Consider the following 27,846-nt stretch of genomic DNA (forward strand, 5'->3'; position numbering starts at 1 on the left):
TGCAGTGCTCTTTCTGATGCAGCAGTTAATGGTTACTTAATGGATTGTTTGTTGTGAGGAGGCCCTGCAATACCTTAAATTGGACTCTGGTAACAAGCAGGGATGTTGTGTTAAGTAGATTTTTGTTTACCAGCTAAACTAAGCAATCAGTTAATTGAAACTAGTTTTGTTGTTGTAATAGTGCAGGGTTTTTTCTACTTCACCAAAAGGTATGGTGTGAATAGCAGAGCTGAGGACTGAAAGTGATCATGGGGCTGGAGGTGTTCCTTTACTCCTCTGTCCTGGAAGGGAGAGGTCCTCAAGGCTGTAGAGCCAACACAGAGCCCTGGGGTGCTGTGTGCCCAGCAGTTTTCCAGCCATGGTTGCACGGAGCAGTCTCTGTTTGCAAGTGTCTATGCACAAAGGTTAGAACAAAGTGCAGAGACAGCATAAAGGTCCCATGAGGTTCAACAACAGGTTTTGTGTCTTGGAAGTCTCCACACACAAAAAAATGCTCAGCTCTTGCCTCTTCAGGGTAAATGTTGCTTCATGTAAAAGTGTAGTTCAACAACTGTGGCCACAGAGCTCCTCACAGTCCCTCAGCAGACGAGGTGATGGTCTGTAGGCTGTTGTGTTGGCCTGCTGAGGGACAGGGCTGTAGAGGGGATGGGTCGGGGGGGGGTGGGCGCTGTTTATTCTGCTCCCTGAGATGTCCCAGCAGGAAATTCAGCCAGGTGAGTGAGTAGTTGTTCTGCTGAGAAACAGAAGGGTTTCTGTAATTAACCTTCAGCTAATGAAGTGTCGGTGCACTGAACTCTGTTTCATGTTAGACAGTGGTTGGTTTCTCAGAGCTCTGGAGTAGCATTTGGCACTTTGAAGTCTGAACAGATCCCTCATGTAGTTTGTGAAGGCCTGGCTACAATTTGCTTCATGTGTTTATGAATAGCTCTGCTGTGGTTGCTTTCAGCCTGATAAAACTTTTCTTGTAAACTGAAGGCAGGGCTTGAAATTGAAGGGGAAGAAGAGTTGTAATGGTGGTGGTGGAGCAATGGCAATCCTTGCAGTTATGCTGCCTGATGGCAGGCAGAAGGTGTTGGCAGGGGGTTGTGTGATGGCATGGTGGTTCCTGAAGACATCTGGAGGCCCAGCGCAGTGCTAAGTGATGTGAGAAGGGCAGCAAAGTGGTGCCAGCTCCTTCCTTGGATTCCACAGAGCTCTACTGCTGCCGGCGCTGGTCAGCCCAGCCCGAGGCAGGTTCGCTTGCTCCCGTGGCTGAAGAGGGCCGGCTCTGCAGGGGCCTCCCTGCTCCTGTCTCTCCAGTGACACCACTTCCCCCGTTCCCCGCTGCAGCACCACCTGGTGCAGGGAGCTCGCAGCGCAGCGCCCAGGCTGGCCGCAGCAAGCGCTGGCAGCAATCAGCAGCTGTTCGAATGGCCATGGCGTGTCCATGTCATCTGCTCAGGTGCTTCCCTACTCTAGGAAACCTCTGCCTTGCCAGGAGCCTCAGCTGGCCACCTCAGAAGACACTTTCCCTTCCCCTGGTAGCGTCCCAGTGCCGCTGGGGAGCGGCGTTCTGAGCCTCCTTTGTTCCTTGGATTCACCCTCATAAGCCTCGTCTGCAGGAGCTGCCCTGAGGCGTTTTGCACTAAGCTTGGCAGGGCAAGCGCAATTCCATAGCCAAACAAATTCCAGGAGTAGGGATATTTAAACTGTTTTTTACCATAGTGGAATTTGGGAATGATACGCTGTGCTATAAATAGGAGTGGATCAGAGGAGTTAGGAGTTCTGCTCAGGCTCTGGCATGGACAAAACCTGAACCAGATGCTGAAAACTTCTCTTACTGGCTTTTTCTTCCCTGGGGGAAGGGACCATGTCACATTCCTGAGACTTTGCCATACCCTGTTTGTTATTCCTGGCTTTTCATCTCCTCCTGTCAAGATCCTACTGGGCATCATCCCTCTTTTCAGCCAAGGTGACTGACTGGCCTTACCATATTTAATGAGGAGAAAGGTGTTGCTGTACTGTGACTCACAGGGGTGCAGAATAAATGTCTTACTCATGTGGCACCTCACTCAGTAACCTCTCAAGTTGACCACAGTTTGATCCTTCAGTTGAGTTAAACACTATATTAAAAAATAGGTACTGACATTAAGTAAATAAGCCCAGTAAATGCCCCACATGGGTGGTAGAGGTGTGCTGTGCCCCAAGTCACTCTGGCATCTTGCCTCTGAGCCACCTAGCAGCAGCCAGTTCTGCTCCAGCTTGCTTTGCTGAGTCCTGCAAGCCAAATTCCAGCCCTGCTTTAACAGCACTTGAAGATCTGCTGGCTGCTCTCAGCTATGCTAACCTACTCACAGGTGCAGCAGTGGAGTTAACTCTTCACCTGAACAAGAATCACCTCACCTGCTGCCTTACAGAGTGGCTTAGAGAACTTGTAAGGGTGATTTTTCAGGGTGTTTCCATCAGGTAGAGAAGCTGCTGGCATTTGAGAAGGGAAATGGCACTTGGTTTTCAAAGTGGCAACCTGAAGGACATCAACCTGCCTGTTGGTTCTGTGGAAGTGTGTGGAACAAATCTGAAAATACATTGGACTGCAGAGATTTTTTTACTGGGGTCCTGTCACCCTCACAGTGAAAAAATTTTTCCTCATGTTCATGTGGAACCTCCTATGCTTCAACTTGCACCTGTTGTCCTATCATTGAACATCACTGAGAAGAGCTTGGCTCCTCTGCTGATGCTTCAGCTACAATTGCTGTTTCTTTTCAGGACACAGGCATTGGGATGACCCAGGAGGAGCTGGTCTCTAACCTCGGTACCATCGCTCGATCAGGCTCAAAGGTAACTCAGGACGAAGCACCCCTTCTTCCCCACTTAGAAAAATCTTCTCCAGTGACAGCTACCTTTGTTCCCTCCGTAATTTCTCCTTTTTCTTCCCTTGGCCCCTAGCCCAGCTGTGAAATTACACCCCTCTTGGAACATGAAACTGTGTCGGTGTGAGCTGAAATTCCCCCCCCACCAACAATAACCAGGCTAGCTCAGTCTGGAAGCAAATGAAAAGCTGTATTTACAAGCAGAGTCTAAAATCTACAATGAAATGCAATGAATATGTACAAATATACAAAATTCACAACATTCACAAATATATACAATCAACAGAAAAAGCACAATCGATCTCCCTTTGCTTCCCCCCAAGGGGACCCTCCCAAAGGGGCCTCCCTCTCCCAGGAGCTTCCCCCCAGACCCCCCTGGACAGAGAAGCAGAGTTAGTTAAGCAGAAAGTTGTTAACTTAGCTGCCAAGGTCAGTGTGTTATCTTCAGCCAGAAGAGAAGAAGAAACAGCAGCCAGACAGCCCAGCAACTGCCCCCACTGCCGAACGCAGAATGTGCAGAATGCCTACTTTGTTTTGGGTAATAGTTCTTAAACATTTCTATCTATCCAATGGAAGTGTTTAGAACAATCGTTATTTTGCTTTCTTACACCCAATAGTGACTTATTTACATTCTTTCACTTTCTCTGTTTTGAACTTTGCAAGGAAAAATTAAAAAGACAGTTTCAAACCACCACAGTCCACCCCTTCTAAACAATTCCATTGGCTGCTACTATCATTTATCTAATCTAAAATAATATCTACAACAATAGGTGAATAAAGACCATAGTCCATTCCGGCTATTTCAGATGTAGATGATTCAAAAGAGTCAAATCACAGGAAAAACAGCAAACAGCTTGTTTCCTCGCAGATGGAGCGAAGAAAGGAACAGGGACTCTCAGGTGACTCAGGGCTCTCAGGGTTCGTGCACCGCAGATCTCATGGACTCTCCTCTTGGGCGCAATGCTGTATCTGCGCAACACTCTGAATTTAACCTCTCTCAGCCAAAGTTAGATTTCTTTGTGGAATACACTGAATTTCACCATTTTCTTGCATCACCCAGTAGGTGTGACCAGGACCTTCAGCAGAAACCACCCCTCGGACAGGTTTGGCCTCTCCTGAAGGAGAAAATACCCAAACAGTTTTGCCTAACAGATTCTTTTCTCTGATAACAGGAACTCTATCACCTTCTTCCTTTCGCAACAAATCTGATTGGGCAGGTCCAGCTCGATTCACTGAACCTCTACTATTCACCAACCAGGTTGCTTGTGCTAAATGTTTCTCCCAGTTTTTCAAAGATCCACCCCCCATGGCTTTGAGAGTGGTTTTCAGCAAACCGTTGTAGCGTTCGATCTTCCCTGCAGCTGGTGCATAGTAGGGAATGTGGAATATCCACTCGATGCCGTGCTCTTTGGCCCAGTTTTTTACAAGATTGTTCTTGAAATGAGTTCCGTTGTCTGACTCAATCCTCTCTGGAGTTCCGTGTCTCCACAGGATTTGTCTTTCCAGACCAAGAATGGTGTTACGTGCAGTTGCATGAGGAACTGGATAAGTTTCCAGCCATCCAGTGCTTGCCTCTACCATAGTCAGCACATACTGCTTACCAGATGGAGAACGAGGTAGAGTGATGTAGTCAATCTGCCAGGCTTCACCATACTTGTACTTGGACCATCGGTCACCGTACCACAAGGGCTTGATCCGCTTTGCCTGCTTAATAGCAGCACAAATGTCACAGTCATGGATGACTTGTGTGATAGCATCCATGGAAATGTCAATGGATCTGTCACGAGCCCATCGGTAGGTTGCATCTCTGCCTTGATGTCCTGACGAGTCATGGGCCCACCGAGCTAAGAACAGCTCACCTCGGTGTTTCCAGTCAAGATCAGGATCAGGATCAGAGTTTGTGTCCACCTGGGAAACTCTTGCAGCTAGATCTGCCTGATGGTTGTGTTGTTGTTCCTCAGTAGCTTTGCTCTTAGGAATGTGAGCATCGATGTGTCTCACTTTCACTGGGATTCTCTCAATGCGAGCAGCAATGTCTTGCCACAGGTCTGCAGCCCAGATAGGCTTTCCTTTCCTCTGCCAGCCATTCTTCTTCCAGTCTTTCAGCCAACCCCACAAGGTATTGGCTACCATCCATGAGTCAGTGTAGAGATAAAGCTTTGGCCATCTCTCACGTTCAGCTATGTTAAGAGCTAGCTGGACAGCTTTTACCTCTGCAAATTGACTGGATTCTCCTTCTCCATCTCTCGCTTCTGCAACTCTGCGCATTGGACTCCACACTGCAGATTTCCATCTCCGCTTGTTCCCAACAAGACGACAGGAACCGTCTGTGAACAAAGCATATCTCTTTTCATCATCAGACAGATCACTGTAAGGAGGAGCTTCCTCAGCACGAGTTACTCTCTCCTCTGGAGGTTTTGCACAGCTTGTGCCTTCTGGCCAGTTTGTGATCACCTCCACCAAACCAGGCCTTTCGAGATTTCCCATTCGAGCTCTCTGTGTTATCAGAGCCATCCACTTAGACCAGGTAGCATCTGTTGCATGATGTGGTGAAGAACCTTTGCCTTTGAACATCCAATTCAGAACTGGCAATCTAGGAGCTAGAAGAAGTTGTGACTCAGTTCCAATCACTTCAGAAGCAGCTTTCACTCCTTCATAAGCAGCTAAAATCTCTTTCTCTGTTGGAGTGTAGTTTGCCTCTGAGCCTCTGTAGCCACGACCCCAGAAACCAAGAGGACGTCCTCGTGTCTCCCCTGGAGCTCTTTGCCATAAGCACCAGGTTGGACCATTGTCACTCGCAGCCGTGTACAGAATGTTCTTAATGTCTGGACCAGTTCGGACAGGTCCCAGACCCATGGCTTGGACTACCTCTCGCTTGATCTGGTCAAAGGCTGCTTGTTGCTCAGGACCCCATTGGAAACTGTTTCTCTTTCGAGTCACATCATAGAGAGGTTTCACAATCTGACTGTATCCAGGAATGTGCAGTCTCCAAAATCCCACTATGCCTAAGAAACGCAGAGTTTCTTTCTTGTTGATGGGATTTGCCATGGTGGAGACTCTGTTTATCACATCCATTGGGATGTGACGGCGACCATCTTGCCACCGCACTCCCAGAAACTGGATTTCTCTGGCAGGTCCTTTCACCTTGTCTCGCTTGATAGCGAAACCAGCTTGCAAGAGAATGTCAAGGATTTTGTTACCTTTCTCGAAGACTTCTTCAGCAGTCTCACCCCAGACGATGATGTCATCGATGAACTGAATGTGTTCTGGAGCTCCACCTTTCTCCAAAGCATCATGGATCACTGCATGGCAGATGGTTGAACTGTGAATCCACCCCTGGGGCAAACGATTGAATGTGTACTGAATGCCTCTCCAGGTGAAAGCAAACTGAGTCCTGCATTCCTCTGCTATGGGAATAGAGAAGAAAGCATTAGCAATGTCTATGGTAGCATACCATTTGGCCTGCTTGGATTCCAGCTCATATTGGAGTTCCATCATGTCTGGTACAGCTGCACTCATGGGTGGAGTTACTTCATTCAAGGCACGGAAATCAACTGTCAGACGCCACTCTCCATTCTGCTTTCTCACAGGCCAGACTGGACTGTTGAAAGGTGAATGAGTTTTGCTGATGACCTTCTGACTCTCCAACTGACGAATCAAGTTTTGAATGGGCACCAAAGAGTCACGGTTGGTTCTGTATTGTCTGTGATGCACAGTTTGAGAAGCAACCGGCAGCTTTACATCCTCTATCTCATGTTGTCCCACAACTGCAGATTCATCTGAAAGCTCAGGTCTAATGGACAACTTCAATTTTCCTCCATCAATTTCTACAGTTGCTATTCCAAAAGCCCATTTGTAACCCTTAGGGTCTTTAAAACGCCCTTCTCTCAGAAAGTCAATTCCCAAAATACAAGGTGCATTAGGACCTGTTACAATAGTATGTTTCTTCCACTGCTTCCCAGTTAAACTTATATCAACCTCTATCTTAAACAACTCTTGAGATCCACCAGTGACTCCCTGAATAGTTATAGATTCTCCCCCTTGTGGAGCCTTCTAACTCTTAATGGTTTCTGCTGAGTGCTGTGGGAGGCCTGTGGTGGCCAGGCAGGGCTAAAGGGTCCTGTGTGTAATGCTGCTGTGCCTCTCTTCTTCTTCCCCAAGCCATCCTTATGGAGTGCACATGCTCACTCAGTGTACAGGAAGGCAGCAGCTGTGTCCTCGTGCTGGCTAGTTTTGTATGTACCTGACTGGTGTCTCTCATCTCTGGAAGGTTCTGATTCTCTGAGCAATCTCTCAGTTTCCTTTGCTGCTAGTAGCAGTGAGCATTCCCTGAGCAATGCTCCCCATTTCCAGAAGTGTTGGTCCCTGTGGGAGGAACCCTTTTCCTTGGGCACAGTCCTTGGAACACTGATGCAGAGGTGTGGGATTAGGGTGCTGGGCTGCCAGGCTGCAGTACCAGGTGTAGGGCTGAATCAGTGCATGAGGAGCTCACCTAGAGCAACCTCCCAGTGGTGCCTGAAGCCTCTGTGTCCTGTTTTACCGTAGAATCATTGAATGTTTGGGTTGGAAGGGACCTTTAAAGATCATCCAGTGTCTCCTTTTTTTTTTTCTCCAGGCTTTTCTAGATGCTTTGCAGAGCCAGGCTGAAGCCAGCAGTAAAATCATTGGCCAGTTTGGAGTGGGTTTCTACTCTGCCTTCATGGTGGCTGATAAAGTGGAGGTGTTCTCACAGTCTGCAGAGCCAGGGAGCCCAGGCTACCACTGGTCTTCAGATGGGTAAGGCTGCAGAGTGGGATGAAAATGGGCTGTGTCTAGACTAGGCCTGGACTGAAAGCTGTGCAGAACAAGACAGGGGGTGTGTGATCTTTCACGACCAGGCTTACTGGTTTAGATCTGCTGAGATTATCCACAGCAGCAGAGCTTGGCCAAGTGTGCCAGGGTGAAAACCACAGGGACAAACTTGCTTTGTCTGAATAGGCGTGTCATGGACAAAGAGAGTACCTGCCCATCCTGTTCCTTCCTCACTGGCAGGCAGTCACCTCGAGCAGTGCCCCAGACTGAAGAAGCAGATTTCATCTCTTTGCTCCAGTTGTCACCTGGGTTTTGGCTCGAGGGCACCCACAGCAGGCAGTGTTGTGCAGTGGCTCTGTAGGCACATGTCTGTATGGGTTGATCTGTGTGCTCATCCTTTGCTTTTTACTTAGTTGCAAATATCTATGATGGCCAAGCTGTGGACTGCTGAACCATGTTAAAATTGGAGCTTCTGGGAGTGACAAGCCCTACACCCCCTTACAGTCTCTGAGGAATAAAGAATTTATGGAGCTGTTTAAATTCTTGAAATAATCTCTTGTAAGTGAGGTATCAGGGTGCCTGAGGCTGCAGTCAAGCTGCTGTGCACTGCAGTCTGCACTGCTGTCCACTTTGAAGGCTTGTCTGTCATCTCCCCAGTGTTTGATCCCCATCTGGCATTCACTTAGCAGTGGGGTAGGACTGGTCATCCAGAACAGGCTGTCTTCAGCAGAGCACAGCTGTTCTTCATCATAACCAGTTCCTGCATACTCCAGTGGAGAGCTGAGTGAGGACCCTCAAACAAGTCAGAGCTGTCAGGGAAGAAGGCAGGAGCCTGGGTGTTGCAGCCACTGTAAGAAATGCAGGAGAGGAGTCGAAGGCAAGGCTCACCAAGCCTGAAGGTTGTTTGAAGGTTCCTTTTCGGTAGAGGCTGCTGGTGGCTTTGCAGAGCAGCATGTCCTGGGGCTGGAGTCTCTGTGTTGAAGACAGACACATGTTTTGGGGATGCTTCTCAGAGGCACCAACAGCACTTAGGATTTTTTGCCTTTGCCTCTCGGCACCAAAGTACTGTGTGTGCTCTTAGTTTAACAAAATAGTTTTTGTGTCTCACCGTGGATGTGTCTGAGACGCAAGCTGACACAGGGTCTGTTTCTAATCCTAGTTCAGGAATATTTGAGATTGCAGAAGCATCTGGTGTCAGAACTGGGACTAAGATTATTATACATCTCAAAGAAGACTGCAAGGAGTTTGCAAATGAAGATCGAGTCAAGGGTGAGTGGAGGAGGGAGGTGCTGAGGAGCTGTGTGACGTCTGTTGGTGCCTGATGAGTGGGAGGTGAATTTACAGCCTCTCCTCTACTGCAGCACCTTTCACCTGCTGTTACTGAGGAGATTCTTACTGTGGTGTTTGCACAAACATGACTCTTCTGTGTCTTCCTTCCGTTCCAGAGGTGGTGACAAAATACAGCAACTTCATCAGCTTCCCACTGTACCTCAATGGGAGAAGAATTAACACGTTGCAGGTGAGCAGGAGGGTCACAGGCAGGTCACTGTAATCCTTCACTGGAGACAGGAAAGAGCATAAAGCTGAAATCAGAGGAGGACTGTTCAGGGTGTCACAGACTCTGTGTAGTGATCTGGTAATTGGAACAAGAGGAGACAATCCAGCAGAAGTCATGCCTGGACCTGTTTGTGTACATACTGGAGACAATTCTTGCAGATTAGCAAAGCAGTTTTTATTTATAGTTACCTTCACCAAAACTATTATTTCACTGCTTTGTAATGCTTATTGTAACCTTCTGTGGCATGTTGGTGATGTGGGGCCTGCTCATGTCACTGGTGTGCCAATACCTCTTCCTGCAGTTCCTTCTGTCCTTCAGTGCTGGGTAGCCAGTGCCAGTGAATGGTTGTTTTTCTGTGGGTGGCTCAGCTCACAGCCTGATTTTATTCACAGCCCTTAGCCAAGCACTGCTTGATGCTAGCATTTTCTGACCACTACAAATTAGATTAGACATAAGGTAGAAGTTCTTTTCTATGAAGGTGGTGAGACATCATAACCCAGAGCAGTTGTGGAGGCATCATCCCTGGAAGTGTTCAAGGGCCAAGCTGGATGAGGCTTTGAGCAACCTGGTCTAGTGGAAGGTGTCCCTGCCCATGACAGCAGGTTGGAACTAGGTGATCCTTAAAGTCCTTTTCAACTCAAGCTATTCTATGATATTGCAGGCAGGTCCATTTTAGTCAGATGTTTGTGGCCCAATTGCAGGAATCATGTAGATGAAATTAATAATCTTTAAACAAAAAATCTTTGAATTACTTTCCTTCAGCATCTCCTTTTCTGGTTGTTTAAATCTTCCTCACCTTAGAGAGCATGAGTGTGCATGTGTGTGGCTTTTTGTTTCCTGGAATGTGGTACTAAATTCACAGACTTCCAAGACTCTGCTTAAATGTTTTATCATGTTAATTTATCTAAGGTTCCATAATTGGCATTGTTAGTTACTGATTTGGATTCCTGTGTAATTTTCTTTCTGTTCCAAAGGCTTTCCAGCTGTTTCCTTTCAATTGCAAAACCAGAACTAGATTTAGAGAGCTCTTTGCTTTTCTTACCTGACAATCAATAAAACAGACTCCCTAGAGAAGAGCAGTACTAGAGGAGAGGGTGAAATTCCCCTAATAGAACCCATGTACTTTTATCTTCCTATCAGAAAGTCTCTTTTCCCTTGGGATACAGTAGCAGCTTTATTCTCATTATGCTTCTGTTTCAGGCGTTTTTGTTATCCAGGGTCTTGGTTTTGTGTTTTTTCCACACATCAACATCAGCCCACTGTAAACAGATCTGTAGCTGGTTCCCTGGTGTGGATTTTCCTAGATAAGCTCTTGAATGCTTGCCATGGAGCTGCTGGTGTGGAGCTAGAGGCTTCTCTGGTCTAACTGTGCTAACTGTTAGTCTCTGGGAAAGCAGCACCCCACCTAACAACAGCTGCTGCAAAGCACCTGAGCATCCACTTGAGTCCATAATCCTCCCTGTGATCCTGCAAACCCTCCAGGACACTTCAGTGTGCTGGAAATGTTAGGAAGCCACTTGTGGTACAAGGTTTTGAGGCAGAAGAAGCTTTAAGGAGCATGGCAGGGCTGCCAGAACACTGAATCCCTTGAACTATGGTAGGTGGAGGGTAGGCTAAATGTTTGTATTGCCCCAGTAATCGCTCCTGTCACTCAAGTGGCAAAGAGTGGCAGTGAGTGTAGTGGATTTCACCTGGCTGGAAACAGGAGACTCGTAGTTGAGTGCCAGTGTTTGTTAAAGGGCAGAACCTCCTGAGGCTTTGCTAGATGCTGCTTTTTTTGCTGAGGTACTGAAAACTGAAGTGTGATGTGAGTATGGGCTGAACACTCCAGGAAGCACAGGGGCTTAGAGCAGCAGCAGGTGGGAAGCATGGCCGGAGGAAAGGACCTGGTCTGCAGCTTGTGACTTCCATTCACATTTTGATGTGTGAAATCATGCTGCTGGAGCACTTCTGACCCTGCAGCAGGGATGGCAGAGTGCTTCACAAAGCATTTCCTGAGCTCCAGACCAAATCAGTAGAAAACAGGCAACCCAGGAGTTGCTTCACAAGCACTCAGCTGACCTTATGGTGGGATGGTGACCTCCAGCAGAGAGGCAGGGTGGCTGCAACAAACCCACTGAAATCTTCACGTTTCTTTAGGTTGCTGGTCAGGCCTTGAGATAATTGACCAGCACTGCTAGTCAGCTGAGCTGTAGTAACTGTCCAGGATGCTGTTGGCCACTAGCAATGGAGGTTAGCCAAAAACCATTTTGTTTTGGGCTAAACAGAGCTGCCATATGCATGTTGCAGGGCAAGAGTACCTCTAGCAGAGGTGACCCGAGGTCAGGTGAGGAGCAGTGATTTGTCAGTCTGTGATAACGTGCCTGAGCCCATCCTGCTGTGCAGAGGAGCCTGCAGGTTTGAAAGCTCAGATTTCCTTGTTCCAGCATCCTGGAGGGAAAGCGTAACTCTGAAAGAAGAGCCTTGCTCTGGGAGGCTGCAGGTCTTGAGAGTTGAAGGGAACTCATCTTCCTGCTCCTCCACAGGCACTCTGGATGCTGGACCCCAAGGACATCAGCGAGTGGCAGCACGAGGAGTTCTACCGCTTCATCGCGCAGGCTTATGACAAGCCCCGCTACATCCTGCACTACAAGGCTGATGCTCCCCTCAACATCCGCAGCATCTTCTATGTGCCTGAGCAGGTACCTGCCCTTCTGCCCAGGAACAGGGGACATCTGCCTGGCTGCTCTGAAAAAGAGAGAATAGGGGAAGGAGGCAAGGGTGGACAAAGAGGAATATCTAGTGTGGCATCACTGTTGAGGCTGCACCTTGAATACTGGGTGCAGTTATGGGCCCCTCACTTCAAGAAGGACGTTGAGAGGCTGGAGTTGGCCCAGGGAAGGGCAGTGAAGCTGGTGAAGGGTCTGGAGAACAGGTCTGGTGAGGAGCAGCTGAGGGAAATGGGGTTGTTGAGCTTGGAGAAATGAAAGCCAAGGGGAGACCTTCTGGCTCTACAACTCGCTGAAAGGAGGCTGGAGACAGGTGGAGGCTGGTCTCTTCTCTCGGGTAGTAAGCAACAGGATAAGAAGAAAAAGCCTCAGGTTGTTCCAGGAGAGGTTTATGTTGGACATGAAGAACAATTTCTTCCCCAAAAGGGTTGTCAAGCCCTGGCCCAGGCTGCTCAGAGCAGTGGTGGAGTCCCCATCCCTGGAGAGGTTTCAAAGCCATGGAGATGTGGTGCTGAGGGACATGGTTTAGTGGTGACCTGGCAGTTTGGGGTTAGTGGTTGGACTCAATGATCTTAAAGGTCTCTCCCAATCAAAAAGATGCCATGATTCTGTAATTCTACCTCTGCAGTGGGCTGGGTGCCACAGAATATTGTGAGGACACTGAGTCACTACAGGAATGGGCTCAGGGAAGTCCTTAGAGAAGACAGCCAAGATTTCAGCTCTTGTTGGGTTCAACACTGGTGGGGAAGACCACAGTGTGACCTGGTCAGCTGGTGCAGCCACAGAGATAATGCAGCACAGGGTACAGCTGGGCAGCCTGCACAGTTCTGGTGTTACCTTCTGTCTTGTTCCTGCAGAAACCATCCATGTTTGACATCAGCAGGGAGCTGGGCTCCAGTGTTGCCCTCTACAGCCGCAAAATTCTCATCCAGACCAAAGCTGCAGACATCCTGCCCAAGTGGCTGCGCTTTCTGAGAGGTGGGTGCTGGAAGGAGGAGTGCCCATGGCTTCCATGGAGAGCGAGGCGAGGGACTGCCTTCCTGAGGCTGGCACTTGTGTTTGCCTTGCTGCTCAAGGGTTGTTCTGTGTTCCAGGTGTTGTGGACAGTGAGGATATACCCCTGAACCTCAGCAGGGAGCTGCTGCAGGAGAGTGCCCTTATCAGGTAAGCAAGAGGTGGATGCTGTGGACTGCTGAAGATCTTCTGGCTTCTTGCTGGCTGAAGAAGGACGTTAGAGGGGTGTGGGGGGACATGGCATGTAGGTTGCAGCGTTTCCATCTTTGAGTTTCTGTAGTCTGTGAGTTGTTTCTCAGCTGTGGTGGTCACATCTCAAGACATGGGAGCAGTGTCCTGTGTCATAGTCATGCTGCCACCTGCTTGGCCCACATGCCCCTCATGTCTTGCACTGCCTTTTGGTATCTGGTCTACAGCAGCAACAGTGGATTTGCTATTTAAAGTGTCTTGTCCAAACCAAGTCATTTGGGAACAAAACCAGACAGTGAAAAATAAATACTAGGAAGCTGGAGCAATAAAGCTGACTGTCAGCAGGCCAATCTCCTCCAAGAACTTTTTAGACCTGGCTTTGATTTTTCTGTTTTGTCCTTTGTGTCCCTTCTCAAACATCTGCTACTGTTGGAACTTGAAGGAAGTGTAAGAGTAGGCTCTTACTTCTTTAGCATTGATACTGGGAACTTGTTGGGTTTGATGGCTAACTCTCTGTTCTGCAGCTGGTGAAGTGCCTCTACCTTCACTGTAGTCACCAAATGAACACTGTCAATTCATGGTGGGTTTTCAGGCCTTCAAAACGGATTCCTTCAAGTGTAACCCTTTTGTAGTTGCTTTTTTCCCATGCCTAAGGGTAGCTGTGGGAGCGAACCAGATGCCCTCTGCACAGTTGGTTATGTACTGCAGCATCACTGAGGGGAAGACTGGAGCTTCAGCAAGACAGTTGTACCTCAGCTCTAGCTGTCTCTCCAGCTCAAGAACTGCTCTTGACTGAGATACAAAGAGCAGATGTAGAGCAGAGAGGGGACAGTGGACCACTTCCTTTGTTGTCCTCATGTTTGCAAATGCACGGCTAAAACGAAGGGAGAAATGTGTTCGCCTAAAATGTCTTGTCTTAGTCTAGCAGCTGTCTGTAAAAGGCTTGTTCCTTCTTCAGGAAGCTCCGAGATGTTTTGCAGAAGAGGTTGATCAAGTTCTTTGTTGACCAGAGCAAGAAGGATCCTGAGAAATATGCCAAATTCTTTGAGGAATATGGAGTATTCATGAGAGAGGGCATTGTCACGACAGCAGAGCAGGATGTCAAGGTACCAGGAGTCCTGAAGCACTGCAGCTGATGGGAAAGATTACTGGCATCTACTGTGAGCTGGAATGAGGGGGGCTGCTGCTCCTCTGTGAATCTCATGTGCCTCTAACTTGTGTTCCTGGGCCTAACAAGACCTGCAGGTTCTGTGGTGCCCAAATTCTCACTCTTTCTGACTGGATTTCATTCAAGGCACTGCAGGGTCTCTGTACCCATATTGTTGTCAGCTTTCCCTGATGCCATACCAACTACAGCAGGCAATAAAGTGGGGCTTTTCCCCACTGTTGTCCTTTGCCTGGGTTCCCATTTCCAGGAGAGCTCAGCCTATACCCTGTGTAGCTCACTTTTCTGCCTCCTTAATATCCGGAGCAGGAAGAAGGGACTCAGAATGCCCTGAGCTTTTTTGCAGGGCTGCAAACTGGCCTGGGTGCTGCAAAGGGAGTTCTCAGGGACGGGAGTGGTCAGGTGGGGCCATAGCTGCCTGCCCTCAGCTCACAGGAGCATGTTTCTTGCAGGAGGACATAGCCAAGCTGCTGCGGTTCGAGTCGTCGGCACTGCCCGCGGGGCAGCTGACCAGCCTGGCCGACTACGCCTCGCGCATGAGGGCGGGCAGCAGGAACATCTACTACCTGTGCGCCCCCAACCGCCACCTGGCCCAGCACTCCCCCTACTTTGAGGCCATGAAGAAGAAGGACATGGAGGTGGGTGAAGAGTGTGCCGTGGCCACGTTGAGCTGCCACATCAGTGGTCAGGGCTCACCTGGCTCTCAGAACTGAGCAGGGCAGTGACCCCTGCTGCTGCAACTTCGTTGCCCAGGCTCCTCTGTCTGCGCTCAGACTGGCCTCTGATGGGAGGCCAGGAAGGACCTGTGCTACACACTGTGCAGGCAGGTTGGTGCTTGTGCAGGCACCTTGTTCTGATCTCTGTTGAACACCTTCGCTGAACCCTAGAGCAGGAGCCTAGGAGCTGCCCTGCAGGACTGATAATGGTGCTATAGGTGTCCTCTGTGGGCAGGTGGCCATTTCAGACCTGGAGTCAGTGCTGGTTCTCACTTTCCATGGGGCAGCAGGACCTTGTTCAGCTGCAGACTACTCGCCATGGTAACAAAACCATCCAAGGGTTTGCTTTCATCTGGGGCCCTGAGCAGCAGTCCACATCTTGTTGAACCCTGCTCGTCACCCCTGTGATGTTCTTACTGTTTGGTGCAGAGTCACCTTGGGAAGGAAGAAATGCTGTCACATCCAAAACAATGTGGTGTTGTCCCTTTTTTGGCACAGGTGCTGTTCTGCTATGAGCAATTTGATGAGCTGACGCTGCTGCACCTTCGGGAGTTTGACAAGAAGAAGCTGATCTCAGTGGAGACAGATATTGTTGTTGATCACTATAAGGAAGAGAAGACTGAGGAGAGTCACCCAGGTATTGTGAGGCTCCCATGGCCATTCCTGCAGCCTGCAGTCCTGCCACCGTGTGCCAGCCAGTGAGGGTACACCTCATCCTGCTGCTCTCATGCTCTGAGGCAACTTGCCCTTGTGCAGATCCCTTTCATCTCACACGATCAGTTTAAGCAATTGGCTAATTTAAACAGTAAGAATGTCCTGTGTGCAGCTTCCATGACCTGAGTTTTAACATCATGTATACACCTGACAGGGACAGGCAGGCACTGGCTGGGCACAAGCCTGCCCTGTGTGGGGTGAGGACATGAGGGCATGTACCTAGGCTTCTGATAAGTGGTGCTGCCTCCCGTTTATTTCCTCAAGGGAGCAGATAAATGGAAGTATGACCTGGGCTGAGCTGAGGAGCAAAGCTTGCTGTCCAGTGGCACACTGTAGATGCACCCTCAGATGTGTCCTCTTTCTCCTGCCAGCTGCAGAACGTCTGACTGAGAAGGAGGCTGAGGATCTGATGGCCTGGATGAGAAATGCCTTAGGCTCCCGAGTCACTGGTGTTAAGGTTGGTATTCTGTGTCTGGGTGACTGAGTTCAGGAGACCCGTGGAGGTAACGTAGGGGAAAAAGATGGTGACTCATTAGAGATCTGCTGCCACTGCTCTTTCTTTGGACTCTGAGAGAAATCATTATCCCCTATGCCTTCTTTCTGTAAATAGTCTGAATGCTGGTGTTTGCCGTTTGGCTGGTCAGCATGGCAGTGGAAGACCCACATCTTAATGAGCAAAGCCCACTTAACTAGTTCATACCCAAGTTACCAGAAGAACAGGCTGGTGACTGTCTTGCCTGTGGACTAGAAAGGCTTATTGGCAAGGAGTGCTTTGGGTCCAGCTGCAAACTACTGCCTGTGGACCAGTGGAGCCATTTGGTCTCCCAGCTTTCTAGATGAGATGAGTCATGGAGGGATTGGTGTGGATTTGTGCTGGGGAGACTCCAAATCCTTGAACCTCCTCCCCTCTAAGCTATGTCCATTTTCCATCTCTTCTGCACAGGTGACTACACGGCTAGACACCCACCCTGCCATGATCACTGTGCTTGAGATGGGGGCTGCCCGACACTTCCTTCGCATGCAGCAGCTGGCCAAGACCCAGGAGGAGCGTGCCCAGCTCCTGCAGCCCACCCTGGAGATCAACACTGGGTAAGGAAAACAATACCAGTTCCAGACCTGGGGTGCTGTGGTCTTTCTGGGGTGGGGGTGGGGAGGAAGCAATGTCAGGCTCTCAGTGCTAGAGTGGTTTAATCTGTGAGGCTGCATGGCACAGGTTACGTGAGCCACACATGGTGCCCAGCCTGCTGAGGACTATGGGGGCTGTCTTAGGACAGGACTCCCACCTTGGCTTAGCTGCTTGTTCTGGAAATACATTTCTCATTGTGTCCAAAAATACCAAGCCTCAGTGTTGATTTTTCTCACAGGCACACTCTGATTAAGAAACTTAATGAGCTGAAGGACAGTCAGCCTGATCTGGCCCAGCTGTTGCTTGATCAGGTAAGAGCCAGGCCTTCTCCAGAAGCAGCACCAGCCTCCCCAGAGGCAGCCTGCAGACCATGCATGGCAGGGAATGGGGAGAAGCCCTTGCAGTGGGCAAGAATCACATCCTGTGGTCCTCACTCTGGGTATTTCTGGTTCTTGTGGGCCACGAATATGGTGTAGAAGACCTGCTTGGTCTCAGCATGCAAGTGCTGGAGAGTGTTCAGTTCATCTCCAGCTATCATCCACTTGCACTTGCTGCTTATTTAATGCTTTCTGCTTAAAAGGCTGCCTGGGATAGTGCTGGAGTCACCATCCCTGAAGGGATTTAAAAGCTGTGGAGATGGGCTGGACATGGTTTAGTGATGACCTGACAGTGCTGGGTTATGGTTGGACTCAATGATCTTAAGGGTCTTTTCCAGCCTAAATGATTTCATGATTCTCTTTTTCAGATTTATGAGAATGCCATGATAGCAGCAGGGCTGAATGAGGATCCCAGGCCAATGGTGGCCAGGCTGAATGAGCTCCTCACCAGGATCCTGGAGAAGAACTGAGCCCCAGAAGACCAAAGGATGAACCCTGTGCTCTGTCAACTATTGTAGTATCTGCTTGCAGCCACTGTGCAGTAAGGGGTTCATGTGGCAGAGGGCCAGGGACAACACAGGGGACTTCCAACCCTCGCTGCACAGAGAGGAGTCACTTGTCATTGTTAGGTCGTGCGTCATCAATCTGTTCAAAGTATGATGATCTTGGTGGGAGCAAAATCCAGAAGCTGCTGCTCAAACAATATGCCCAAATTTCTGACACAAGCTTGAAGAGCTTCATACTGTTTCCAGAAATGGCTTTTCCCAAAACAGATGTTGGCAGCAAGATTCCCAGTTAGGTCTGTGAACACCACCCCACTGAATCCTTCTGCAATGTTGTCCTCCCTACAAGCACTGACAGGATTAATCGAAGAACCCTCCTTCTCTGAGCAGGCAGGAGGAGTTTGCTGGTATAGATAAAGATTGCTGCAATTAGCAGACAGACAGTGCTGGTTGAACCATGTCAGTGCAGTCCCACAGCAGAGAAGGTCACCAGGCTGCTGGATAATTGAGTTCATCCTGGTCTTGCTGTGGAGAAGGGGAGGTAACTGGGAAACAGCTTTCCAGCATGTGGCTTCCTGGAAGGTCTCCAAGGTTTTTGCCTCTTCTGTGGGATAAACTGCATGTCTAGCTGATCTATGTTTATAATAAATAAATTCCTCTTCTTTTCCACACCCCTCCACTCTTCTCTCTTTCCCTCACTTTGTTGGTGTTTGTGTCTTTCAGCTGGTGATTTGTTGGTTCCTCTGTCCTCAGATGCTGTTTGGTTCTTCAGGGCAACAAGCACTGGACAGTGGTGGGAAGAGAGAGCAGTGGGTAGGAACTAGCAGAGAGTGTGGAGGAAAAGAGGAGAATCTGTAGCTCTGAACCCTGTTAGCCTTGTCTTGGAGCTCAGCCCTTTGAATCCTTTCTAAGGAGCAATGGCCACGTGGTGCAGGAGGCCTTCTGACAGAAGACACTGCACTGGATTCCCTCGGTGGGCTTGCTTTACGCCATCCAAGCTGGGTTGCAGGAATTCTTTGTCCTGTTCTGTGGAGGCTCTGAGGGAGCTGCAGTATTTGTTTAGCTTATCTTTAAATTGCCAGATTAAGATTCCAGAACTGGATTTGGTTAACTGCTTGAATGCTTTGCTGGACAGGACAACCTCCAGCTCCTTAAGCTGTTTGTGCAAAGAGGAATGAAGAGAGTCTGCTGCCGAGGGTTCCATTTGAGAAGCTGTATTATCCTCACCTGAAATTACATTCTTAATTCAGATGCAGAAGAGGAACTAAAATGACAATTAGAGAACAAGGAGCTGCCTTCTACGTCCTACACCCCTTCTGATATATTGGATCAGCAATGGTATGGCCATAACTAGGGCAGTGATTGTCCCCCTGTACTCAGCACTGGTGAGGCTGCACCTCGAATACTGGGTTCAGTTTTGGGCTCCTCTCTCCAAGAAGGACATTGAGGGGCTGAAGCTTGTCCAGAGAAGGGCAATGAAGCTGGTGAAGGCTCTGGAGAACAGGGACAGTGAGGAGCAGCTGAGGGAACTGGGGGTGTTCAGCCTGAAGAAAAGGAGGCTCAGGGGAGACCTCATTGCTCTCTACAACTCCCTGAAAGGAGGCTGGAGACAGGTGGAGGTTGGTCTCCTCTCCCAGGTAATGAGCAACAGAAGAAGAAGCAGCTTCCAAGTTGTGCCAGGAGAGGTTTAGGTTGGACATGGGGAACAATTTCTTCCCCAAAGGGTTTGCCAAGCCCTGGGACAGGCTCCCCAGAGCAGTGGTGGAGTCTCCATCCCTGTAGGGGTTTCAAAGCTGTATAGATGTGGTGCTGAGTGACATGGTTTAGTTGTGGATTAATAGTTGGACTCGATGATCTTAAAGGTCTTTCCCAACCTAAGCAGGTCTGTGATTATCTGATTCTAGGGTAGCTGTGTAGCTCAGCTAGAGGCCACAGGTCCTGATCTAGCTACTGGTGAGGTATGGATGGTATCTGTTGATTATTTTTGTTTCTGGAAGCAGGTGACAAATGTGGAGTTCAGCTATACTCTCTGGGGACCATTCCTGTCTTCCAGGTAGATTGAAGATCCTTTGCCATCAAACTTGGCATAAATGTTTGGGAACAAATTAGTAAATGGATGTGCAGAGCCTTGCAGGACACTTGAGCAGTACAGGGTGGCCACTCCACAATATAGGCTGTTGTACAGACAGACTGAAGAACTGACAGTCTCTGGTGATCTGATGTTCATGGTACAGCTGGGGAGTGCACTGGTCTGCAAGGTGGTCACTTGTTGCTCATTCAGAAGGTACCTAAAGATAGCCTCTGTTGGTGTAATGCCTGAGCTGGATCCTACTCTATGACACACTGAGAAGCAGTGTGTGTGGACTGGAGTATTGTGTCCAGGTCTGGGGTCCCTAGTTCAAGAGGGACAGGAAGGTACTAGAGAGTGTCCCAGCGGAGGGCTACAAGGATGATGAGGGGACTGGAACATTTGTCTGATGAAGAAAGGCTGAGAGACCTAGGGGTTTTTGGAGGGTGTTGTTGGTTTGTTTTTTTGTTTTGTTTTTTCATTTTTCTAGAAGTTAAACTTTGTGTGCTGATGAACTGTTGGTGATAAACATCGTGGCCTTCTCTGTGGCTCTGCCCAGGCTCATCAGCTGTGTAGTCAAACCTATATCCTCCAGGGCAGAAGAAGGAAAATATTTATAGGCAGTGAAATCCAGTTTGAAAGGACATGCCTGAGACCTTGTGCTCTTAAAGTTGGACAGAATCCCTCTCACGTCTGGCTCAGGACCTTCAAACTAGACTGGCCCATAAAGCAGTTCACTGGGCCAGATTGAGAACAGAGTTTTCTCCCATCCAGACTTCCTGCTGAGACCATCGAGAGTGTCTTGGGTAGGCTCCAGGTCTGTGATTTATGAACAAACCACAGGCCAGGAATCTGCAATCTAAGCTCCTTGAGCAGCAACTGTTTAAAACATTATGTGAAGAAATGGCCACTGTTTCCAAAAGAAGAAAACTTGGGAACCATTAATAATGGTTAGCACTTCTGTGGTGTCTCAGAGTTGTTAATTAATCTTCCCACTCCCCTTGTGAAGTAAATCAGAATTGTTCTTAATGTACAAAATAAAGTCTGCGTGGAGCTTAAATAAAATTCCCTGAGAAACACAGGGAATCTGTGTTAGGGACACAGCCCAGGACTCCAGAATTCCAGCACAAAGGGAAATAGAACTCCAAGATCCAGAGATAAGTGCCAGATAGGTTTGGATGAGGCAATCAACACAAACATGACAGCATCTCTCCCCATGCCCTGTTCATGTGGAAATCCCCCCCAGGGCAATTCTGTATCTCCCAGCCCTTGTCCATTGAGGTCATGCAGCTTCCCAGTAACTCCTGGTTTCAAAAAGCTATGGGATTTCAGAGGATACCTGGAAGCCTGGTTGCTCACTGGAATTATCCAGTACAAAGCCCCTTCCAGCTGGTTGTCTCTGCTGTTGCTTGAGAAGAAGAGGATGGTGTGCTAAAGCCTATCTTGCTGTCTTTCTCTACTCAAAGCAGCTCATCTGCTGATGCTTCTGGAGTGGGTCAAACATGGCTTTTCGTTTTCTTTCATCAGAAGGAAGCATTTCCAGGGGGAAAAAAAAAAGTTTTTTGTTGTCCCTCTGCCCTCAGAATCATCTTTTGTTTCTCCTTTGCCTCCTGCCTTCCAGTTAACCTCCACTCTTCTCTAGAGCACATAGTGGCTGATGCTGTGGTTGCAACACAGTCAAAGCCAGGAGTGGAGCTCATCTGCCTGGACGGTCGATTTCCCATCTTCACCCATGACAGCAGGCTGCTCCTTGGTGCTGTCTTCCACTGTCAGTCCTGGACCCCCTTTAAGCAACAATTTTATTGCCAATCACAAGTCCCTTTCCATCACAGTCCTCCTGGAAACAGTCTGGCGTGTGAACAGGTGGTGATGGGTAAAAAAAAAAAAGTCCTGGTCAAAATGGAGTAGCTGGCAGGAGTGCAAGGACCAAAGGCTTCTTTCTGTAAGTGTTTAAATTTGTAAGGGCTTCTGATTGCCTCAGTGCTGTAAATCCATTTATAGCAGCAGGAAGGATGAAAAATGAGTGAGAGAAGCTGAGTTTCCTCCTCTTTTTAAATCTACGTGGCAAAAGGTACTGTAATGAACTGTCCATTGAATGTGTCTGTCCAGCTTTATTCCCATATATGAGCTGCAAAAGGTTTGGGGTCAGGTAATGGCAGTTCACAAAGAAGCAGCCTGTGAAGCCAAGCGAAGCTTGGTTCTCCTTTTCCAACCTGAGTAAATGAGAGGTAATTGGGGTTAAAACCCAATCCAGAAGTAAATCAGTAAGTAAATCCTTCATAGAACTAAAATCAAACTCTTTGAAACTCAGGAAGTCAGAGCTGTGACAGGAGGAGGGAAATTCAGCCTGAGGTTTATTTCAGTAATCACTGGACTTGTTCTTTCTCAAGTGGTTTAGCAGATAGTGTAAAAACCAAGGGTTCTAAGTCACCTTACAATACGCTTCAGGAAATCAAAAGGATATGGATTTTTTTTTTTTCATTTGGAACTGTTTTAATGTGTTTAGAGATTCTTAACACGTGTTTAATGCTAAATTACTGAATGGTGGTGATTCTTCTTGGAAATTCTATTCCATTTCACCTCCCAGGAGAACAGGACAGATTTTGGTTTATAAGAAGTTAATGTGGTCTGCACAGTCTAGCTCCTGCTCTCTGCCTTACCAAATGGAAACAGGCATCTTTTCCTGGCAGGCTTACAAGAGGAGATGGATATGGTGGCATGCACTCAGCCCAAAATTCACACTTCGGAGGAAAAACAAAGAAAAGCAAACCTGCTCTTGAGGAAAATGCTACATTGTGGCTTGTTTTCCCCTTTCAGGAGAATCAGTGGGCTGAGCACTGTGCTGAGCTCTGTCATCCAGCATGGTCAGAGTCCATGAAAAGCACAGACTAACTAAATAAATTAATGCAAACCCTAAACTTCACTCATTGGAATTGGCAGAGACAGCTCAGAACCAGAGTGTGGTAGTAAATGTCCTACTTTTCACAATGTGTATCCAGAGTGGTGTTATTTGAGAGAGCTTCCTGCACCTCTACAGCTGTAATTCACAGGGGAGTTACCACAGCATGCAATTAAGCCAAGATTTTCATACTGGAGGCTGAAGCACTGAGGCCTGAGCACATTTCATCAGTTTTGGGCTCTTCACTCCAAAAAGAACACTGAGGTGCTGGAGCATGTCCACAAGCTGGGGAAGAGTCTGGAGAATAGACCTGGTGAAGAGTGGCTGAGTGACCTGAGTGACCAGCACCAGAACAAGAGGACACAGTCTCAAGCTGCGCCGGGGAGGTTTAGGCTGGAGGTGAGGAGAAAGTTCTTCACAGAGAGAGTGGTTGGCCATTGGAATGGGCTGCCCAGGGAGGTGGTGGAGTCACCATCCCTGGAGGTGTTCAAGAGGGGATTGGACGTGGCACTTGGTGCCTTGGTTTAGATAGTCATGAGGTTTAGGGTGACAGGTTGGACTTGATGATCTTCGAGGTCTCCTTCAACCTTCTTGATTCTATGATTCTATGGAGGGTGTTCAGCCTGGAGAAAAGGAGGCTCAGGGGAGAACTTCTGTCTCTCTACAGCTCCCTAAAAGGAGCTTGGAGCCAGCTGGGTGTTGGTCTCTTCTCCCAAGTAGCAGACAATAGGACAAGGGCAAATGACCCGAAGTTGCTTCCAGGGGAAGTTTAGATTGGGTTTTAGAAGAAATTTCTTGACTGAAAGGGTTCTCAAACCCTGGAAGAGACTCCCCGGGGAGGTGGGTGAATCCCCATCCCTGGAGGGGTTTAAAAATGCAGAGATGTGGTGCTGAGGGATGTGGTTTAGCACCAGACTTAGCATACTTAGATAATGGTTGAACGTGATGATCTTAAAGGTGTTTTCCAACCAAAATGATTCTGTGATTCAGCATCACTTTACATGCTGGTTTCCCCTGACTGAGGTGTGTCACAGGTTTGCAGCTGGCCAGCAGCTCATGGAAATACCCCTCCACATCCTCCCAGTTATTCTACTAAATCTTGATGCTTTTGAATTCAGCTCGGGTTTAGGGTTTTGTGCAACAAAGTGCTACAGTGACTTGGTGTGGTCATCCAGGTGGAATCAACACAGTGCCTCCGTACATCACATTTTCAGCCTGTTTGTGCTATGTGCCCTTGCAGGTTCTTGCAGGATTTTCTTCAGAGTGCTCCTAATTCCCATAAGTGTAGCTGCTTGAGAAAAAGCTTGAATAAACTAGCAGAGGTGTTGAAAGCCACAACCCAAAGTTTCAGGTTCTCATACTGACATGGGCACATTGCACCTCCTAGGGAGGTTCACTGCAAAAAATGCACCCTTCAGCCCTGCCAAAATATCTAGGGGTGACAGTTCCTCACTTAGAATTCAAGGGTTTCCAGCTAAAGTTGTTTGAGTTTGGCAGAGGTTAAAAATGATGTTGCTTTGCTGGAAGTGAAAAAGCCACCCAGGAGGCTGTTCTGTTTTAGAAGTTAGAGTTGGTGGGGTTTGGGGTTTGTTTGTTTGTGGGGGGTTGTTTGCCTGTTTTCAATTGGATTTCTAAACAGGTGATGCCATGGCAGTGTCAGCTTCTTTTGGAGATGTTAAGTTATAGATCACAAATCTCTACAACTCCCTGAAAGGAGGTGTGAGCCAGGTGGGGTTGGTTTCTTCTCCAAGAACAAGACACAGGACAAGAGGAAATGGCCTCAAGTTGTGCAAGGGAAGATTTAGGTTGGACATGAGGAACAATTCATTCCCCTGAAGTGTTCTCAAGCTCTGGCACAAGCTACCTGGAGCATTGGTGGAGTCCCCATCCCTGGAGGGGTTTCAGAGCTGTGTAGATGTGGTCCTGAGTAACATGGTTTAGTGGTGACCTGGCAGTACTGGGTTAATGGTTGGACCTGATGATCTTAAAGGTCTCGTCCAACCAAAATAATTTGATGATTCCATGTTGATTTCAGTTCTGTGTTCACATACAGGTGGCATTTCTCTCCCTATTTATTCCTACATAGGAGAATTTTGATAGATTCGGTGTCATTATCAACACTAACAAACAATGCTGTGCTGTACACTTCCTCTGAGTGGCATTTTTCCCTGCCTAGTTATTCACCCAAATCAGATGCCCTCATCAAACAGATGTGGTGCTGAGGCACATGGTTTAGCACCAGCCTTGCTACAGTTAGATGATGGTTGGATTGGATGTTAAAGGTGTTGCTTCAAGTGGCCATGAAGGCAAATGGCATCCTGGTCTCTCTTAGAAACGCTGTGGCCAGCAGGACCAGAGGTGGGCATCCATCTGTACTCAGCACTGGTGAGGCCACACCTTAAGTACTTTGTTCAGTTCTGAGCCCCTCAGAAGGACATTGAAGGTCTGGAGCATGTCCAAAGAGCAATGAGGCTCGAGAAGGGCCTGGAGCACATGGCCTGTGAGGACCACCTGAGGGAGCTGGGGTGGTTCAGTCTGGAGGAGGCTGCAGAGGAGACCTCCTTGCTCTCTACAACTACCTGGAGGCAGGGACCAGCCTCTTCTCCTTAGTGGCAAGTGACAGGACTGAAGAAAGTGGCTACAAGCTGCCCCAGGGGAGGTTTAGGTATTGGAGTGGTCTGCCCAGGGCGGTGGTGCAGTCACCATCCCTGGGGGTGTTCAAGCTGCGTGTGGACCTGGCACTTAGGGACACGGTTTAGTGTTGACCCTTCAGTGCGGGGTCGAAGGTTGGACTGCATGATCTTCGAGGTCTCTTCCAACCAGACAGACTCTGTCATTGTCTTTTCCAAATGATTCTGTGACTCTCTGAACGCGTCAGCCGTTCGTGCATCTCTCCACTGCTCCGAGGCCGGGAGGCTGCCGGGCCCGCCGCGTCTTCTCCTGGAGCACGGCCGCCCCCGGTGGCCGCCGAAACGTTGGCTTCAGGAGGCTCCGCCCCGCGCCGCTGCCTTCCCCGGGTGCTCCTCCCGGCGTTCTTGAGGAGCGAGGAGGCGCCCTGAGAGCCTCCGCCACCCGCTAAGAGAAGCGGCGGCGCAGGGCCCATCGGAGCGAGCGGCGCCGGCGCGGTGCGGATGGGATACCGCCATGGCGGCCAGTGGCGGGAAACGTGTGCGCCTGCGCGGGGTGCGGGCGGTCGTGCCCACGGGCGCATGCGCAATACCCGCCGGCGGGAAGCTGGCAGGAGGGTGGCGCATGCGCGCCGCGCCGTTAGGGGCCGTGACAGACGGTTGTTGCCTCGCGCATGCGCTCCATCGGGGTATTGGGGCTCCTCATCGTGGTGACGGGGCGCAAGGAGGCGGCGGAAGGCTGTGGCCGCGTCCGCGGCAGAGAGAGGTCAGCGACGGGCCGGGGCGGCGGGCGGAGCGGGCTGGGCAGTGCCCGCACGGCAGTGCCCGCACAGCGGCGACCCTGCGAACCGCAGCGGCGGGCAGGCGGCGTGACGTCATGACGCCGGCACTATTGGCGTGGCGAGGCGCCACCTGCCGGCGATGAGGCGGTGGCGTCGAGCCCAAGGCGTCACCCCCCGGGGTCCTACGTAACGTGTGCGGATGTGACGTCGATGGTTTGACGTCATAACCCAGAGGAGCGGGAGGAAAGACGCCGGCAGGGCCTCTTTGGCGCCGGCCTCCCTGGCCCTGCCGGGAGCACGCAGCCGGTGGGGAGCCCAGGTGCTCGCACTCGGTGGCCTGTCATGGTCTGAGCCAGGGTGCAGAAGCTTTGGGGCAACTCCGAGCATGGCCTTGAAGCGATGGCGCATTCAGGGACCTCAAGCTGCTGTGCTGCAGCAGTTCAGGATGATGAGGCTCCATCCTTGATGGTAGCATCATAGTGAAAGTTAAGCGATAAAGCAAAGTTGTATAATGGGAACGGAGGCCTGGTTATGACAGTGTCAGTTTAAGGACTGATAGGAAGAGTCATTAAAAACTTTGTTTAGTGCATCCAGTCTCAAACTTACTTCAAGCAGTGTTATCATGGAAAGTAGTTCAGAGAAGTCTGCTAGCTGCTTCATGATGAAGCAGTGTGGATTTTATGTTTCTCTTCCAGTCTTTGGGGTTCAAGGAGCAGTGTATTGGACTGCCTTGAGGGGAGACAATGCTTTGTGCCTGATCCTGCAGATGCAGAAGTGCTGCTTTTAGCCATGCTGGTTTTCAATAAAGCCAAAATTACACATGCTAGGCGAATGCACATCTTAGTTATACGAAGCAATTTGACTAATAGTTTGAACAGCCTGGTCTAGTGGAAGGTGTCCCTGCCCATGGCAGGGAGATTGGAACAAGATCTTTAAGGGATCTTTGAACCTGAAACAGTTTATGACTCTAGTAAACCCAACAGGTAGTAACATTGCCTGATCCTCAGTCTGTTGTCTCCTGTATAAACAAAAATCACTGGCTGGGTCCATATTTTGATTGCAAAAAAAAGACCCCGTTGGGATGTTTGTTAAATCTACTTAAAATCCTGTTCTTCATCTCCCTTCTGGTGCCTTTTTCCTCACTTTGATTTTGCTGTTTGGATGAAACCAGTTTTCTGGATAGGCAGAAGTCATTGTATCACTTTATGTTACACAGATGTGTCAGGGACAGACTGAAAACAAGCAGAAAGAATTTTTATCATAAGCTTTACATTTGGAAGATAATGAACCCCACGTTCTTGTGAGCATTTTCTTGTACTGGGTCAATTTTCATTACATGTTTTTTTTTTTTGTTTTGTTTTTGTTTTCCAAAGAAACTGATAGAAATTATAGAAAATAGCAATTTAAACAGGGTGTTTGACACATGTCCCTCTGGGTGACATCCCATCTCTCAGGTGTGTCAGCTGCACCACTCAGCTTGGAGCTCCTGTGCCATGGTGTTATACATACCTGTTTTTATTATTACTTTGGTTACTTTTCTTTCCCTGAAAACCAAGTTAGGTTTTAGTAAGTACCCTTCTCTTTATTGATTTGGGGGAAGGGGGGCTGAAATGTTTTTATTCAGTCTTTTAATTCTCAATCATATTTTTTCTGTTCAACTTACTATTTTTTGTCATTGTTTTCATTCAAATCAAATAAGCATTTTTGAAACCAGCTGCAGCTGTGTGCTGCTGTGTTTGCATACAAGCCATCAGCATTTG

At 48.8% G+C, this 27,846-nt stretch overlaps 1 protein-coding gene across 1 annotated transcript in view; it reads left to right on the forward strand.

The window, feature by feature from the left end:
• Positions 1-18,335, forward strand: part of TRAP1 (TNF receptor associated protein 1) — a 30,919-nt gene extending 12,584 nt beyond the window's left edge. The window contains exons 7-20 of the mRNA XM_054391297.1: positions 2,746-2,817; positions 7,465-7,625; positions 8,800-8,909; positions 9,086-9,159; positions 11,724-11,879; positions 12,764-12,884; positions 13,001-13,070; positions 14,068-14,215; positions 14,727-14,912; positions 15,489-15,627; positions 16,076-16,161; positions 16,648-16,793; positions 17,069-17,141; positions 17,576-18,335. Of these exons, the coding sequence (XP_054247272.1) occupies positions 2,746-2,817; positions 7,465-7,625; positions 8,800-8,909; positions 9,086-9,159; positions 11,724-11,879; positions 12,764-12,884; positions 13,001-13,070; positions 14,068-14,215; positions 14,727-14,912; positions 15,489-15,627; positions 16,076-16,161; positions 16,648-16,793; positions 17,069-17,141; positions 17,576-17,677 (1,644 nt within the window). The 3' untranslated portion in view covers positions 17,678-18,335. The remainder of the gene's footprint in view (positions 1-2,745; positions 2,818-7,464; positions 7,626-8,799; positions 8,910-9,085; positions 9,160-11,723; positions 11,880-12,763; positions 12,885-13,000; positions 13,071-14,067; positions 14,216-14,726; positions 14,913-15,488; positions 15,628-16,075; positions 16,162-16,647; positions 16,794-17,068; positions 17,142-17,575) is intronic.
• Positions 18,336-27,846: the final 9,511 nt, after the last annotated feature.

This window comes from Indicator indicator, chromosome 22 (genome assembly GCF_027791375.1).
Source record: "Indicator indicator isolate 239-I01 chromosome 22, UM_Iind_1.1, whole genome shotgun sequence".
Taxonomy (NCBI): domain Eukaryota; kingdom Metazoa; phylum Chordata; class Aves; order Piciformes; family Indicatoridae; genus Indicator; species Indicator indicator.